At 38.5% G+C, this 14411-nt stretch overlaps 1 protein-coding gene across 3 annotated transcripts in view; it reads left to right on the top strand.

Annotated features, from left to right (window-relative positions):
• The window catches only part of LOC142322956 (uncharacterized), a 204600-nt gene that overhangs the window by 89036 nt on the left and 101153 nt on the right, over nucleotides 1–14411 (top strand). For all 3 annotated transcript variants that reach the window (XM_075362068.1, XM_075362061.1, XM_075362052.1), the window contains 3 exons: nucleotides 7973–8011; nucleotides 12011–12046; nucleotides 13671–13706. In XM_075362068.1, coding sequence (XP_075218183.1) covers nucleotides 7973–8011; nucleotides 12011–12046; nucleotides 13671–13706 — 111 coding nt within the window. The remainder of the gene's footprint in view (nucleotides 1–7972; nucleotides 8012–12010; nucleotides 12047–13670; nucleotides 13707–14411) is intronic.

The raw sequence follows: 14411 nt of genomic DNA, 5'->3' as shown, positions 1-14411 counted from the left end.
CGCCAGGAATTTCGTTTGGAGGGTCGCACGCCGATCCGGATTACCCTCTCGTTGCGCAGCCCTTCAGAGTCGATTCACAGACTGTTTTATTGCTGTCAGATTCCAAAACCACCAATCCGATGTTGGTGGTTGTTGTAGAGACATCGAGGCTCCATCTCTACAACCTCAACTAACTAAACCTGAACTACATAATCATCCTGGGCATTTTTTTTCACCTCCTTCCCCGGGCTGGATGCACGTAAAGCATAAACACAGCCCGGGGAAGTGTCCAGCACTCTAACGAGCCTACCCGCCTACCGGCTATAAAATCCTGCATGACAGGCAGACCCGCCAGTAGGATCTTAATTTCGTTGCCCTGCCTCTAAACCCCAGTGGAAAGCCACCAGGTCCGACAAAGACGTGCCCAACAACCCCACCCTGGGAGCCGGTCTGGTATTGCTTGCTTCAAATGGAGGCAACCTCCATTTGAACTCTGTAGTTCAAGCGTCTGCCTCTAACAAGCGCGATCCACAGGTCGCACCTGCCGGGACTCAATCTTATCAGCATCGGGGCACCAGTTCCCTTTTTTTATCATCGATGGCCACCTATCTAAGCGTGGACAGACGCCGACTTCACAAGGAGCTGTCCCGCACCCCATTGCTATCCCACCACTCACGGTACTAAAATAAACGGGAACGCTCCACAAAGGAGAAACTAAAAAGCCAGACACTGAGCAATAGTTACCTTTCACAAAACCTGTGGACAGCAACTCACTCGCGAGCAGCACACTTATCCGTCCGGTGATCCGCCTTCCCATAAATAACCCATACCCACGGGTTCCAAAAAGTGGCCCGCTTATAACGCGGTTGCTCGCAATTATAACACAACTTTGAGGGATTAGTCTCGCGACAGGTCGAGAACATGTGGTCCCGGCCCCAACAGCGATAACATTTGTCATCAGTATCTCTCATGGAAGCCTGACAATTCATCCAGCCAACCTTAACTCTGTGTTCAATCAGTTTCTTCGCCACACTGTGCGTTGTCACAACGGTGGCGTTCTGCGTTGCCCCATAAGGTGGAAGATCCGAAGACACTTGAAACTCGGCCGACTCGCCAACCACTCAGCGTTTGGCCTCGGTTATTTCCACCTCAGTCGTGGACATTCTATTTCCCGTAGGTGATCCACCAACCTGCGACCGCCCCTTGTCGTCATGTTGACATGCAGGTGCTTAGCTTTATCCTCAAAAATCGCCTTCAGCGCAACCACATTATCAACGCCCTCAACCCGAATACGCAAATCCCCTGCAGGCCCCTGTTTCATCAACAGCACATTACCTACTTCCTCTGTCGCAACTGTCTCTTTGACTGACTCAGCGGTACTGTTCTGGCCTTAGCCACAACAGTTCCGCTGTACTGTTGTACACTAGTGAACAATTTTCCCATGCTTATCACCAAAGACCTTGGGAAAAACAACCCGAACCGGGGATCCCATTCGTCCAAAAACAAAAAAATTACGATTCGTTTAAGGCATGAGCCAATTCGGCCTGCTGGCAGGAAAAACAGTGGATGTAGGGTTTCATCGTATATCCTTTACAAGGACTCTAGAACCACCCTCAACGTGGCGTCGGCATCCTTCGAAGAATCATAAAACAAACAAAACTGTCGATCATCAGAGAGACCGGAGACTCTCTCTAGGATTCGAGCGGTATCCTCCAACACACCCCCTGGCTGGAGCCCAAAGAGCCGACACATAGTCCTGAGAATGAGGCTCCGATAAGTCTATAAAAGGGCAATTGGGGGCCGTCACGTTCGAAGGATTCCCCAAACGTAGAAGTTTTTTCATAACCCCATTCGGCCAGGGTCTAGTCACTACCCCAACCAGTTCCTCATCAGACATAGACCACTCCAGAATATGACGCAGGTCACCTTTCTCCACCGGAGTATGCGTAGACACCATGCGTTTTATCACATGCGTGACCACATCATCCGTATCCGAGCAGCATCATCCTAAACGTCCTTAAATTTCTCGACATCCATAGCGAAATCAAACAATTCGGCTGATCACCACTTAATTTGTGAATCCGTATTAGGATTCCGACGAACCGCAGACTGCAGTTCATCAGTGAACCAAAGCAATATTTCCATGATACATCGAAAGTGTACTCGGCGAGTGAGGGTCTGTTCCTCCTCCTCCTCCTCCTCAGAACATGCCCTTTCACCATCTGCATTTTAGCCGACACGACGCTCTCTTATCAGCCACCTTCTTCATGATACTCTCTGTAGGCGGAATGTAATCTCTGGCAACAGCTCGCAACTTCTTCGAGTCATCCTTCCTGTGTGAGAGTCATTCAACCGTCGTTTCATCGAAGACTCTTCAACCGGTTGTCCTCTAACGTTACTCAATCCGTGATCCACCCGAGACGCCTGCGACAAGGAAGAAAATTCCGTCCTAAAATCATCCCCACTGCCGTCTTCACACGTTCGATAAACTATCGACCGCAGACTCGGTGATCTCCACTCCGCGCCTGCTACTCCGTAGGCCCGCCTTGGAGGTCATCCTCTCTTGATCAACCCTTTGCCCAGTGAATGTAGATTTACTGCCCCGTGAAGGTATATTCTTCGACTTCCTACCCCGAGTAGATTTCCCCCCCTCCGGTCTGAGGCCGAGTACGATCACCGCCAGAACAACTTTGCCCAGAACCAGACATCTCAAAGAAAAAAAATTAAAAACAAATAAACATAAGTTCTTAAAACATAAAAAAAATGCTATTACCAAGAAAAAGGTCACTAAAACCACAGAGAAACGTCAAAATAAAATAATAACCAGTAATACAGAATAAACTGTATCCAAAGTGAACCAGAAAAATCAGAAAATTCACGAAATCGAATAAGTTTCTGAGCCCGAACATAAACAAACATCGAACAGCTGATGTAAACAAATCTGCCTTCCACTCATTTCAAAAGAAAATCAAGCAAAAAGTACCAAAATACGTCAAGAATAATTATGAAAGTAATGAAATAGCTGAAAACACCGTCCACAACCACACAAATGCAGTCCTTTGGTGGGAAATTGCTAAAACCGTTGTTAGTATACGGTTGCTAGGCACGAATTTTGGGCTGACAAAATCGTCGAAAAGCGAGTTCCAAGCCTCTAAATCGTTACAAAACGGGTTGAAACGTGACCGAACGGCCGTAATATTGTCCACAGACACCGATATCGTTAAAAGCAGTTCAATATCAAAAAAATAAATGCCTTAGCTCAACGTTGCTAAGGCAAGCATAGCTTAGCTAACCTAAGAAGTCTTCGAAAGTAGTATGTATATAACACGGAAAACGAATAACACAGAAAAACAGGAAAACGAACATAAAGCAATAAAACGGAAACAAGAACGAAGAAATAGAAAATAGCAAAAATTGAATGCGACATGTTGCAAACAACATCCCAGCTGTCTCTCAACCGTGGGCAATAAGTTGACCGAACCTAACCATCTAAGGAATTAAAATACAACTCAACGGCTCTTATGTACCATCCACGCTCCTTACTAACAACTGGGTGCTCATGATTCTTATGCAGTCTTTTACAGTTAGCAGAGGCTGGAGCCTCGGACCTATGCAAACAATCATCACGCTTGTAGCTGTCCTCACCACAATGCGCACACACCAAGGCAAACTTACCAAGTTTAGCCCTGTGACCGTATCTGCAGCATTTTAAACGTCTTTGGACATACTCTTTTACTCGGCAGGAGCCAATATCGATAAACAGTCTGCCCGGACGTAAATTTCTGAAAGAGACCAGAATCCACTTCAAAACTTCCGTGATATTTCTGGGTATTATGCCTACCGGTTTTAAAGACCAGCCTGCAGTCCCGCCGAAAGGCGGCTTCATCCAAATCAGTGTTCTACTCCCTAATGAGGGACAAGACATTCTCATCGGTAAGGCTGCGGTCAATATCATAGACTATAATGCGGAGCCTACGCATTCTCTTCGGGTCTAATTTTACATTTAACTGCTTAACCGCAGTGAAATCTCTGATTGCCTGAATGGTCTCTTTATCATCCGCTACTACAACTAATCCATGTTGGTCTCTTTGATGCTTCTGATTTTAAGATCCTTCCGGTCATCCCGAAGGGCAACCTGGAGGTCTTTCTTCAGCTGACTGCTGGACACAGTTGAGCCTTCCGCTCTGTTGACAACGGCAACCTCAGGTTTCTTAGAAAACTCGCTGGTTTCACGTCTGCCCCTAACCACCTCAGCGTATCTACGCGGCTGCATCGGAGTGGGGGCCGGTTTCTGAAATACAGTTACTTCCTTACGCTTTGAGGCAAGATTTTCAAAACCCTCCACGAGAGCTGTGAAAGCTGCTCTAAAGAATTCTAGGTGATGCAATAATCTCCTCTTGGTAGCTGCACTGGTACTCTTGGAGTTTGCTTAATAGGAAAACAACCAATCTAGTTCCACCAAAACATCATGGGCCAATGGGTCAGAGCTGCTAGTCTTGTCCCCGGCTTGTGAAAACTCTTTAACGATTGGGTTCACACCCTTCCGGGTGGTCACCCCTACATGATCCATTTCCAAACCATCATTGTCTGAACCAGTGTTTGAGGAGATCGAAGGAAAAGTTCCGGCCCCCTCATCCGGGTAGACTTTTTACCTACCTCTAAAGATCGGTCATGGTCGGAGATTGCCTGACCTAACAGTATACGAACAAAATGCTCACTGTATTCCTTCTATCCAGAAATGTTCGGCACAAGCCCACAAGCCTGACAACTACCCACAGCGAGCCACGGGCAGCTGAAGACCTTCTATATTCTCCTGTCACTCTTTGCACCTCTTCATCGGTATTGAATCAAATGCGTGAAATCAAAGATGAAGATACAGTTACAGATTAAAAGCTTCGCGATGGAAGCATGGCAGCAAGAATGGCATACCACGACTAAGGGAAGGTCCTTGTATAGATTTATGCAGGATCTAGGGGGATGATATGTCTCTCCTTCGTTTTTAAGGGCAACGGGAGCCCGAGTGCTCTACAACCATGTAAATTTTAACCAATATTTGTTTCGGTTCCACCTGGCAGCTGATGAGCTGTGCGGCTGCGGGGAGGTCTAATCGAATGAGCATATGATGTTTGACTGACATGCTATTGGAGGGCCAGAGGCCGGACCACTCTGGAACTTTAGAGGTCAAGGAAAAAATTGTCCGCTCATAAACGGCGAGTCAGTGTGGCGAAAGCAGCATTGTCGGACCGTATGCGAGTTCCTCGATGAGGTTGCGTTGTTCAACCGAAATCGGTAGATTAGTTAAGGGTAAATTATAATGACTCCTACCGTGCTGCTGTGGGAAGCTAATCCAGAGATAATGGCTGGCCACCAGTCACATAAAGTTGCAAAACATAAAGTTTAAATGGTGGACAAGTACTAGCTGGCATTCAGCAACAGAGGCGTGACAGCAATGTCATTTTAATATAATAACAAGGGATTCGCCTCCCCGGTTTAGTTTTATTGTATGACAAGTGAGTGGTTGGGACACGTAAGCTGGTGGTGTATGGCACCTCCCTTAGTTCGCTCATGCTGATAGGCAAGCTCACTAGAAGCTATTACATTATTGGTCGCAAAACTGTTTTTGAGGCACGGTAGCCGTTTTTGGCACGGGCATTTGGTTATATGCTCTAGGGTGACCAAATGGGCTGGTGGCGGGAGAAATTCCAATTAACCAATAAAATAAAACTAATAAACCAATCGATGATCATTATTGATAAGAAACACAAGAGAAAAGTGAGGTGTGCAATTTATGACATTCGCAATAGTCATCAACATCTTCTTCCCATTATGGACCATATCACAATGGAAGAATTCAATGCTGCAGCAATAAATTAAAAAAATGTAGAAAAACAGCTAGATTAGACAACATATTTTTTGAGTTTATTACACACATCGGTCCAAACACGTAACGATGGCTTTTAAATCTTTATTATGGTATACAACGAAGGGGTAAGTTACCAAACTCTTCAACAACAGTAAAGCAATTGACATCCTAAGCCTGGGAAGGACATCGCTCAACCCAAAAGCTACAGACCAATATCACTTTAAGCGTATGTTTCAAGATCATAGAAAGAATAATACTTGTCCGTCTGACACCCATTGTCAGTAATGGTATACCAATGGAGCAGGCTGGTTTTATGGCGTGAAGAAGTTCCTGCGATCAGGTGCTTTCGCTTACAACCTATATAGAGAAAGAATTTCAACAAAAGCTTAAAACATCTGCTGCGTTTATTGATTTAAGTTCAGTCTATGATATAGTCTGGAAAGAAGGACTACTACACAAGGTGTATCAGCTTGTTCGTTGCAAACTGTTCCTTAATTTACTGAGTGATAAACTTTTCCAAGTACAGCTCAACGGAAAGCCAAGCATTTTCGACAGCCTACAAAATGGCCTACCATAAGGAACAGTATTGGTACCTCTTTTGTTTAATATTTATATCTTCGATATACAAACTACACCTGAAAAAATCATGTATGCAGACGATATTGCCATCAGTACCCAAAGCTCAAACTTAGCCCGAAATAAGGCTATACTTACAGAAGACAAACAATCCGTAATAACAATCAGTAAATACTTAAAAAAATGGGGACTCCAGCCGAATCTAGATAAAACTGTAGTCACTATGTTCCATCTTAAAAACAAGGAAGCTCAATGAACTCTTACCGTTAACTATGAAGGAATCGGACTGAAACATAACCCACATCCGAAATACCTCGGTGTCATGCTTTACAGATCATTTACCTTTAAAAACACCTTGAAAAATTAGCAGTTAAAGTTAAAACTAGAGCCAGCCTGATTCAGAAGCTGGCCAATTCATCTTGGGGAGCTACCACCAAAACTCTAAGAATCAGCGCACTAGCACTCGTACATTTAGCCGCAGAATATTGTGCTCCTGTTTGGATTAATAGCTGCTACAACAAGCTCGTCGACACACATCTGAACCAGGCTATGCGAACCATAACTGGAACAGTTGGAACAACCCGCTCCAGTGGCTCCATTGTCGTGTAATATTGCCCCCCCGTAAACTAGACGATTGCGGCAGACCTCATATTACAATTGGGAAAATATAATGCTAACCCATCTCTACGTACTCATGCCAATATAGATTTTCTCAAACAGCACCGAAGACTGAAGTCCAGACATCCACCTCTGTAGCAGCCGCCGATCGGGTCAACGAACTCAACACAAAGGATCGACATTCATATGTACTGTCAATACATAAGAAGGTAGTAATCCTAATTAAAACCTTCTTAAATTGACCTGAGACTGTACTAGACGACACTTCATTCACATTCATACATATCATCCTCATTCACCCTCTGAAGTAATACCTTACGGTGGTTCCGGAGGCTAATCGGAAAAAAGAAAAAGAAAACATTATAGCAAAGTCACTTAGAGGTAAAAAAACAAGTAGCGCCTAAAACTTCTTTCTGTACAGGAAAACAAAATTAAATGACATATAGTGTTATTTACCTCTAAATGATTAGTCGCACGGGTGCCTATCTCTTTTCTTAATTGGAATCGGAAATTTTAATGTATACCACTGAAAAGATTACAAAACATTTATTAAGATCATTCAACATATGAATTTTGATAGAATTAGACTTAATATTGTGTACTTCCAGGAAACCGACCTATTTTTATCACACTGTCAGAGGAAACCCGGTTTAACTACCAGAAATTGTCTGTGGCTGCTTTGCTAAAATAATATAGGCTTCGTGATTAACAACGTCGGTTCCAAAATCGCTTTGTTTTTTAAGTAAAATATTTCTGAGGTCCATCAAAACAGGTTTATATGTTGATATATGAACAGGTTTTGTAGAGTAATAGTTCGTAAAATTAACAGCTTGTTTTTTATGTTGAGCTGCCTATAAGTAATAATACAATGCAATCTATTATTTTGTTTTCTTTAAAAAAAATATTCAATATATGTTATTATTATTTCTGTTTTAGGACAGATAAGACAACTCCTGGTGATCCTGGGCTTGTTTCGTAAGTATATTACAGCATTCATTTATTTTTGGTCAATTGATGTATATAGTTTGAAGAATAAAATTAAACTTTAATTTCTAGCATTTAATGTAAGCTCTAAATATTAGTGAAAATTAACACCTCATTTTGCTCTGCCGTTGAAGTCTGTTGAACGGTCCAAAAATTATTATCTCTATATTTGAAAAAGATTTTATCGTTTTAATACTTCTACCGATCTTCGTGGCTGAACGGTAGTGTTTCAGCTTTTCATCCCGAAAATCCGGGTTTAAATACCGGTCAGGTATAGCATTTTTCATACGCTGCCTAGTTTCTAGTTCGTATTCCAATGCACAAATTTCCTGCTTCATATTGTCAATTAATCATAAAAAAATTAATTAGAAAACTAAATTTATTACTAAATTTATTTATTAATGTCCGTTATAAAAATTTGCACATCGTATTTTTTCTACCTCTGAGAAAATATTGGAATTGCTGATTTAAATCCGCGATTGATTTAAATCAACGTTTACGGAATATTATTTTTTAAGTTTTCAGAAAATACATTAAACGATACATTTCTGTGGCAATAGGTTGTCAGTCATAATTTCTGCCTCTTCTTTAATATCGATCGGTGTTAAAAACATTTCTTCTTCAGAATCCGACATAATTAAAGAAGGATAAACAGTCCGATATACAGCCTTAGTTACCTTCTAATTATCCTTTGCATGCTAACTACTAAATCGGATTAAGAAAGAGGTGGTAGATTAAACAATACCCGATCTTGATTGGTTGGGGTTGAAAAGAGTAGAATTTGATCAGCTGTACATCTTCGTAATGATTTTCATTATTATTCAGGTTCCAGCCGCGTAATTCAAACGTGTTAAGACAGCCGTAGGAAAAGTAGTTTTTTACGTGTAATAAAATAGCGATATGAAATGGGAAAAATTTTACAAATTTTTTTTTAAGTTAAGTGAGGGCAGTTTGGGGAAAAGTTGAAGGGAAAAATTACTGCCAGAAAATCTATAAAAGACAAAAAATTTAAAGATATTATTGACCGGTTGTTTTAACCGTACTAAATATTTTTCAATTCAGCGCGCTGTTGAGCGTACGCGCGCGTGCACTTGTGTGGCTGATCCTCCGTTCCTCTCACAGATGTATACTGATCCATCCCCACCCCAAGCATGTACTTGGTGTTTACGTTTTCTTGAGTGAATTTATTTGAATTTTGTTTTCATTATTCAAGGCTGGATATAATACTGTGAACAATAAACAATTAATTAAGCTGACTAAGAAAGTACGAGCTGCCATGTGTGTAACATTTAGCGGTGCAGCTACTTTTCCTACAGATTTGTAATTTTATTTTTTCCAGTAAAGTCAGTAGTAAAGTCAATACTACCAATATGTGTATAATGTGTTTAAAGTTTAGTAATACGTGTTTTTAAGTGTATTGCAGGAACCTTTTAATAAAAATCCCACGCAATTGCGTCAATCATCAGTAAGTTTCTGTTACGTTTGTGATGAAGAACATTAAAGTCTCAGAAGAACCACTGATAAAAAAATCATATCAACTATATTTTGGATGTAAAGATGGTGATCAGGACAGGTCCTTCGCTGCGGTTCATGACTAATGCTGCTTACCGGTCGGTTGAATTGATCTGGTGACGTGAGATTTGCAATTTCAATGGTTTACACCAATATAGTATATTGTATTCCACTTTCAGAACAAAGCAGAAATTCTGGTATAACGACTGAAATGATGAAATATTTTACAATACAATATTAAGATAAGTGCTTTTCGGTTAGGCAGTATGAATTTCTTCTTTCAGTGCGAAGATTTAGTTTACTGTAACTGATGTGGAATCTCTACTGGAAGCTTTGGGACATATGATGAATGGCGTCTTTTTATAGACACCTCAAGGAGTAGTTTGAAATCTGTAAATTTTTATATCGGAAATAATATCCCATCAAACCCATTAGCTCATGGAGCTCGCATGAAGGAATCATATATATCTTATATATCATATATATCTTGTACAGTTAGTGATAGGAAGATTTTTATCTTTAAAAAGAATGGCCATAAAGAGAAACATTGACTGCAGGAGAGAAAAACGTTGGGAGTTCAGCAATAGTGAAACCTAAACCTTTTAGAAAGGTTGTAAGTAATTTCCTTCGAAATCATAAGGCAGTTAACTATAAAGACCTTACAACTGAGCTTCTTAAAAAGTATAAAGCGCTTTCACGTAATGTGTCACTAAAGATCTACATCTTTGTTTCATCATCGGGATTTTTTCACATCAATCTTAGAGCTGTGAATGACGAACTTGGAGAATGCTTCCATCAGGAAATATACATCTTGGAATCACGCTACCAGGAATACCAACTAACTGTGAAAATCAAGAATTCTGGGATATCAAGACTGATGTACAAGCAGCAAATTATACCAGAAAATCCAAAAAAATCTTTTTCGGCACGCCGGAAGGCGGAGGTAGAATTCACCGGTGCTAAGTAGGGGATACAAAAGATTTCCACCTTAACCTTAAGAAAAACTTCAAATTTACTCAATACGACAGTGGTTGCATGTAAAAAAACTTTTCACATGTTTAGCATACAAACCCCGTCTTCTTACAATTTCAGTAATATTTTGGTCATCCCTTGCCGTAAGGATTAATCGTATCAAAAATTGTTTCATAAAAACGTTCTAGGTAATGTTTAGAGGGAATGTTTAAACCGATTCGATAGTGTGCGTATTAATGAAGGTATGATTTTTTTGTAATTTCGAAAACCCATTTTTCCACCTCCTGAGCCAATTGTTGGTAATATCAAAAAACTTTACTTACAAAAGTTTTAGACCCTAATCCAAAGAATAGTAGGAACGAATTCGAAATTTTACTTAATAAGAAAGTTATAGCGATATTTTGTTTTATCAAAAAAGCCTCTCCCATTTCCACCTCCATAGTCCGAACTTGCCCATTAACAAACTCGACCGAGATTTTGGGTCATTATATTTAATGTATCAGTTTGAAAGTAATTGGCACAAATTTACTGCAGTTATTGTGTCCACAAGAAAGAGAAATATATATATATAAACTTTTAAACTTACGGTAGTGTTGGGGTCTGGGGTATGTGAAACACGAAGATATATCGAAATTTTCCGGAAATAGAATCACGGTACTGTTAAAATATGGAAATAATAGTAGCTTTCTTATGAAATGTACCTAAAAAGCAGATATTAGACATGTAGAAATTGCACGTCTAATGTTATTTTAGTACTGTCACAATGCTTTTTTCGTGCAACAAAATATGGTAATCAATAAAAAAAAAGTGTTAAAAATATTGCAAATTCATCCGGTCAACAAAAAACAAAATTTTGTTATCCAGTGCAATAAAGTTCTAACGATTATAAAAAAATATATATATAATTTCGGATTATAATGTTAATTGCTAGGAACATCTATTATTGGCGTGGAAAATATGTGCACCCATGTTTGAAGCTAAATAAAAAATAAACAAAACTATCCAAAAAAATGTCAAAACAAATTGCATCAAATTTTAAATTATTTTATACTACGTTTATCGGTATTATAATTGGTATGTTTTTTGAGCTTTCTGTCGCATACCTGGATTTTGATCTCTTTTTATTAAAAACCACTGAACCGGTTGAGTTAAAATTTTTACATACGCTATCCCATTTTTATTACCTTCTATCCCCCTTTAATCGTACATGAGTTGTTATTCGATTTGTAAAACCTACAATTATAATCACAAGGTAAAATTTCGTTCACCTGATTTTAAAGCTTGCGCTTAGGAGTATAATATGAAATTTATTTTCACTGTTTTAAATGTATCAACCTTAATCAAAATTTGATTAGGGAAATTTCTGTATGAAAGATGGAAGCGCTACTGTTACTCCGAGAGGTGCGCTGTAGTAAGAACACTTATCGGAGATATGATTTTGTTTACTTCATTCAATATAATTATGTATTTTAATGAAATAACATACTATTTACTTGTTTGTTTCAGAATGCTGAGATTTTCGTTGGTTGTTGGTTATTTCTGGTAAGATAACAAATTAAGTATTTTTACGGTAGTGTGTTATTTTCGTTTGTTCAAACATCCTGCGTCATTTCCACCTTTTCAAGTAAAAGATTTGAAAATTACGCCTGTACCGTTTTCAAATGTAACGAGATGTTAACAATTATGATAATAGTGATATTAACTTTGCTGAATTTTATACTTGAAATATCAAAATTAAAATAGCTTTCGATTACATTAAACATTTTCTTTATGTACGATGACCGTTTGGAATGTAAATAAGTTCTATTCATTAATTAATGTTAAAGTAAAAGTATTGATAATAGTTGTAAAATAGCTAGTGACATATAGCTTAGGCCATCTTTGACTAAGGCATTCGTCCTCGACGTACTACTACTCGGCAAAAAATATTAACTGGAACGTAAAAGTATTAAGTAAAGAACTCTTAAAAAAATGGTTCTGCCCATTTAATAAAATTTTAGTGGCCAATATATTTGTCCACTTCTCCTACCCTCTATTCCGATTTAACCAAAAATAAACGCTATTAACGCCATTTACGTAATTATTATAATCAGAAGTCATCGTACTAAATTTCACAAAAACTGACAAAAAAGAAGCTCATTGTCATTAAAATTATTGTCATTTCCTGAATGAGATTACGCGATACATAATAATGTTTTATGTATCGTAGTGACATAATAATGTTTTGGAATCATTTAATTATCATAAGAATGCGACCACGTATGGTTTAAAAATGACAAAATAGAAAAAAATGTTTTTAGCGGAATATGATAAGATGCCATTAGAAAGTATTTCAATTACATAAGGGACATTATATTTTGCATACAAATTTTCCTACCCTTTAGTAACATTTTGAAATACGGGATCCATAAAGTACGTATCTTCCGCTCATTTACCGATTTTGAGCACAAAAACATTATCAGGTCCTGCATCATCATATTCGTTCCGACCGGTCTGGAAATATCAAGCAAAAAAGGGAAACATACTTACTTTTATATTATATCCTTCTAGAATTTTCTAAAGATTTTTTTTTGTTATTAATAATAATAAATTAATTAGTAAAGATTTACTTTCTTTTAGTTCGAAGAGTCGGTGAAATGTGAAGATCTCCAAAAACCACTACGTGAAAAAATTGAAAAAATTTGTATACGTTCTCTTCAGCTGCAAAGTGTAACTTAAACTCTAGCTAAAAGGGAAAGTAAATGTGGTAATTTAAATTCGAGAAATAATGTTTTAAAAAATGACCAGACAAAGATTCACTTGGTGGAGCTAAACTACATATGTGTTGTCAAATTTATTTTTTAATAAGTTAGTATTAAAAATGTTATGATAAACTTAAAATTCACATTTCTGCAAAAAATTATTTTGAGTATCTTATAATTTAGTAAATTCTGCTTTTTCTCTTTTACGTGTGTCAGTTAATTCATAAATAATCTTCTAGATGTGTTTAGAATGCGATTTATCGCAAAAAAATTACGTCATTTTTGTAAAACTCTATCACTTAGAATAAATGAAAATGAATTAGTATCATAATAATTATTTATAATACTCTGTGTGTATGGAGTTTGTATGATAGATAGTCGTTACACATTTACTATCTTTATAACATCTTATTTTTATTTTTCAGTGGTACTAAGGGGATGGACGACAGATATGTAGTTTGGTAAGTATTGTTTTTTTTTTTTTTTGGGGGGGGGGTTACACGCATCGACTGCTATTGTCATTAGCCTTCTTCCCAAACAAAAAGAAAAACATGCTTTCCCTCCCTAGTAAAATAAGTAGCGGCCTACTGAAAAGACTGGTCTTGTCAGACAGATCACCCAAAAATAAACTTTTCAAGGACATTAAAACCTCAAAAGAACACAAGATGACAAGATTGTATGGGGCCTGCCACTTAAAAACATACTTCCGTTTCAAAGAAATGTTATCATATTTGAAAAAACGGTTTTCTTAAATTCCGCAATTGTTAAAAACTCATTCTTATGAAAATTCGTTAAAAAACTTACAAAAACTTCAGTTATACCATCTATCACCTAGGTATACCTATTTTTAACATTTTTTTCTTTCTTTTTTTTTTTTGTTAAAGAGGTGGTTGAACCCCATTTACGGGCGCCGAAGTAGTGTCGGACTCGCTAACAGGTACCGCAAGATGACATTAGGTGCGTATATATTCCTGCGTACTACCGACTAAACCTCCACCCCTGGCTACACAGCTTTACTAGTACAGCTGGTGTGCATTTCATCGGAAATGAGGGTAATACGCCCACAAACACTACACTTTCCCAGTCACACAATGATCAAAATCACGTAAGGAAAAGCGCACTACTCTAGGTTTTATCTATAGGCCATCTTTTTCCTTTCTTTTCTC

The sequence above is a fragment of the Lycorma delicatula genome, chromosome 1 (genome assembly GCF_047948215.1).
Source record: "Lycorma delicatula isolate Av1 chromosome 1, ASM4794821v1, whole genome shotgun sequence".
Lineage (NCBI taxonomy): Eukaryota > Metazoa > Arthropoda > Insecta > Hemiptera > Fulgoridae > Lycorma > Lycorma delicatula.
The sequence above is the reverse complement of the archived record's forward strand: the minus strand, read 5'-3'. Positions and strand labels throughout refer to the sequence as shown.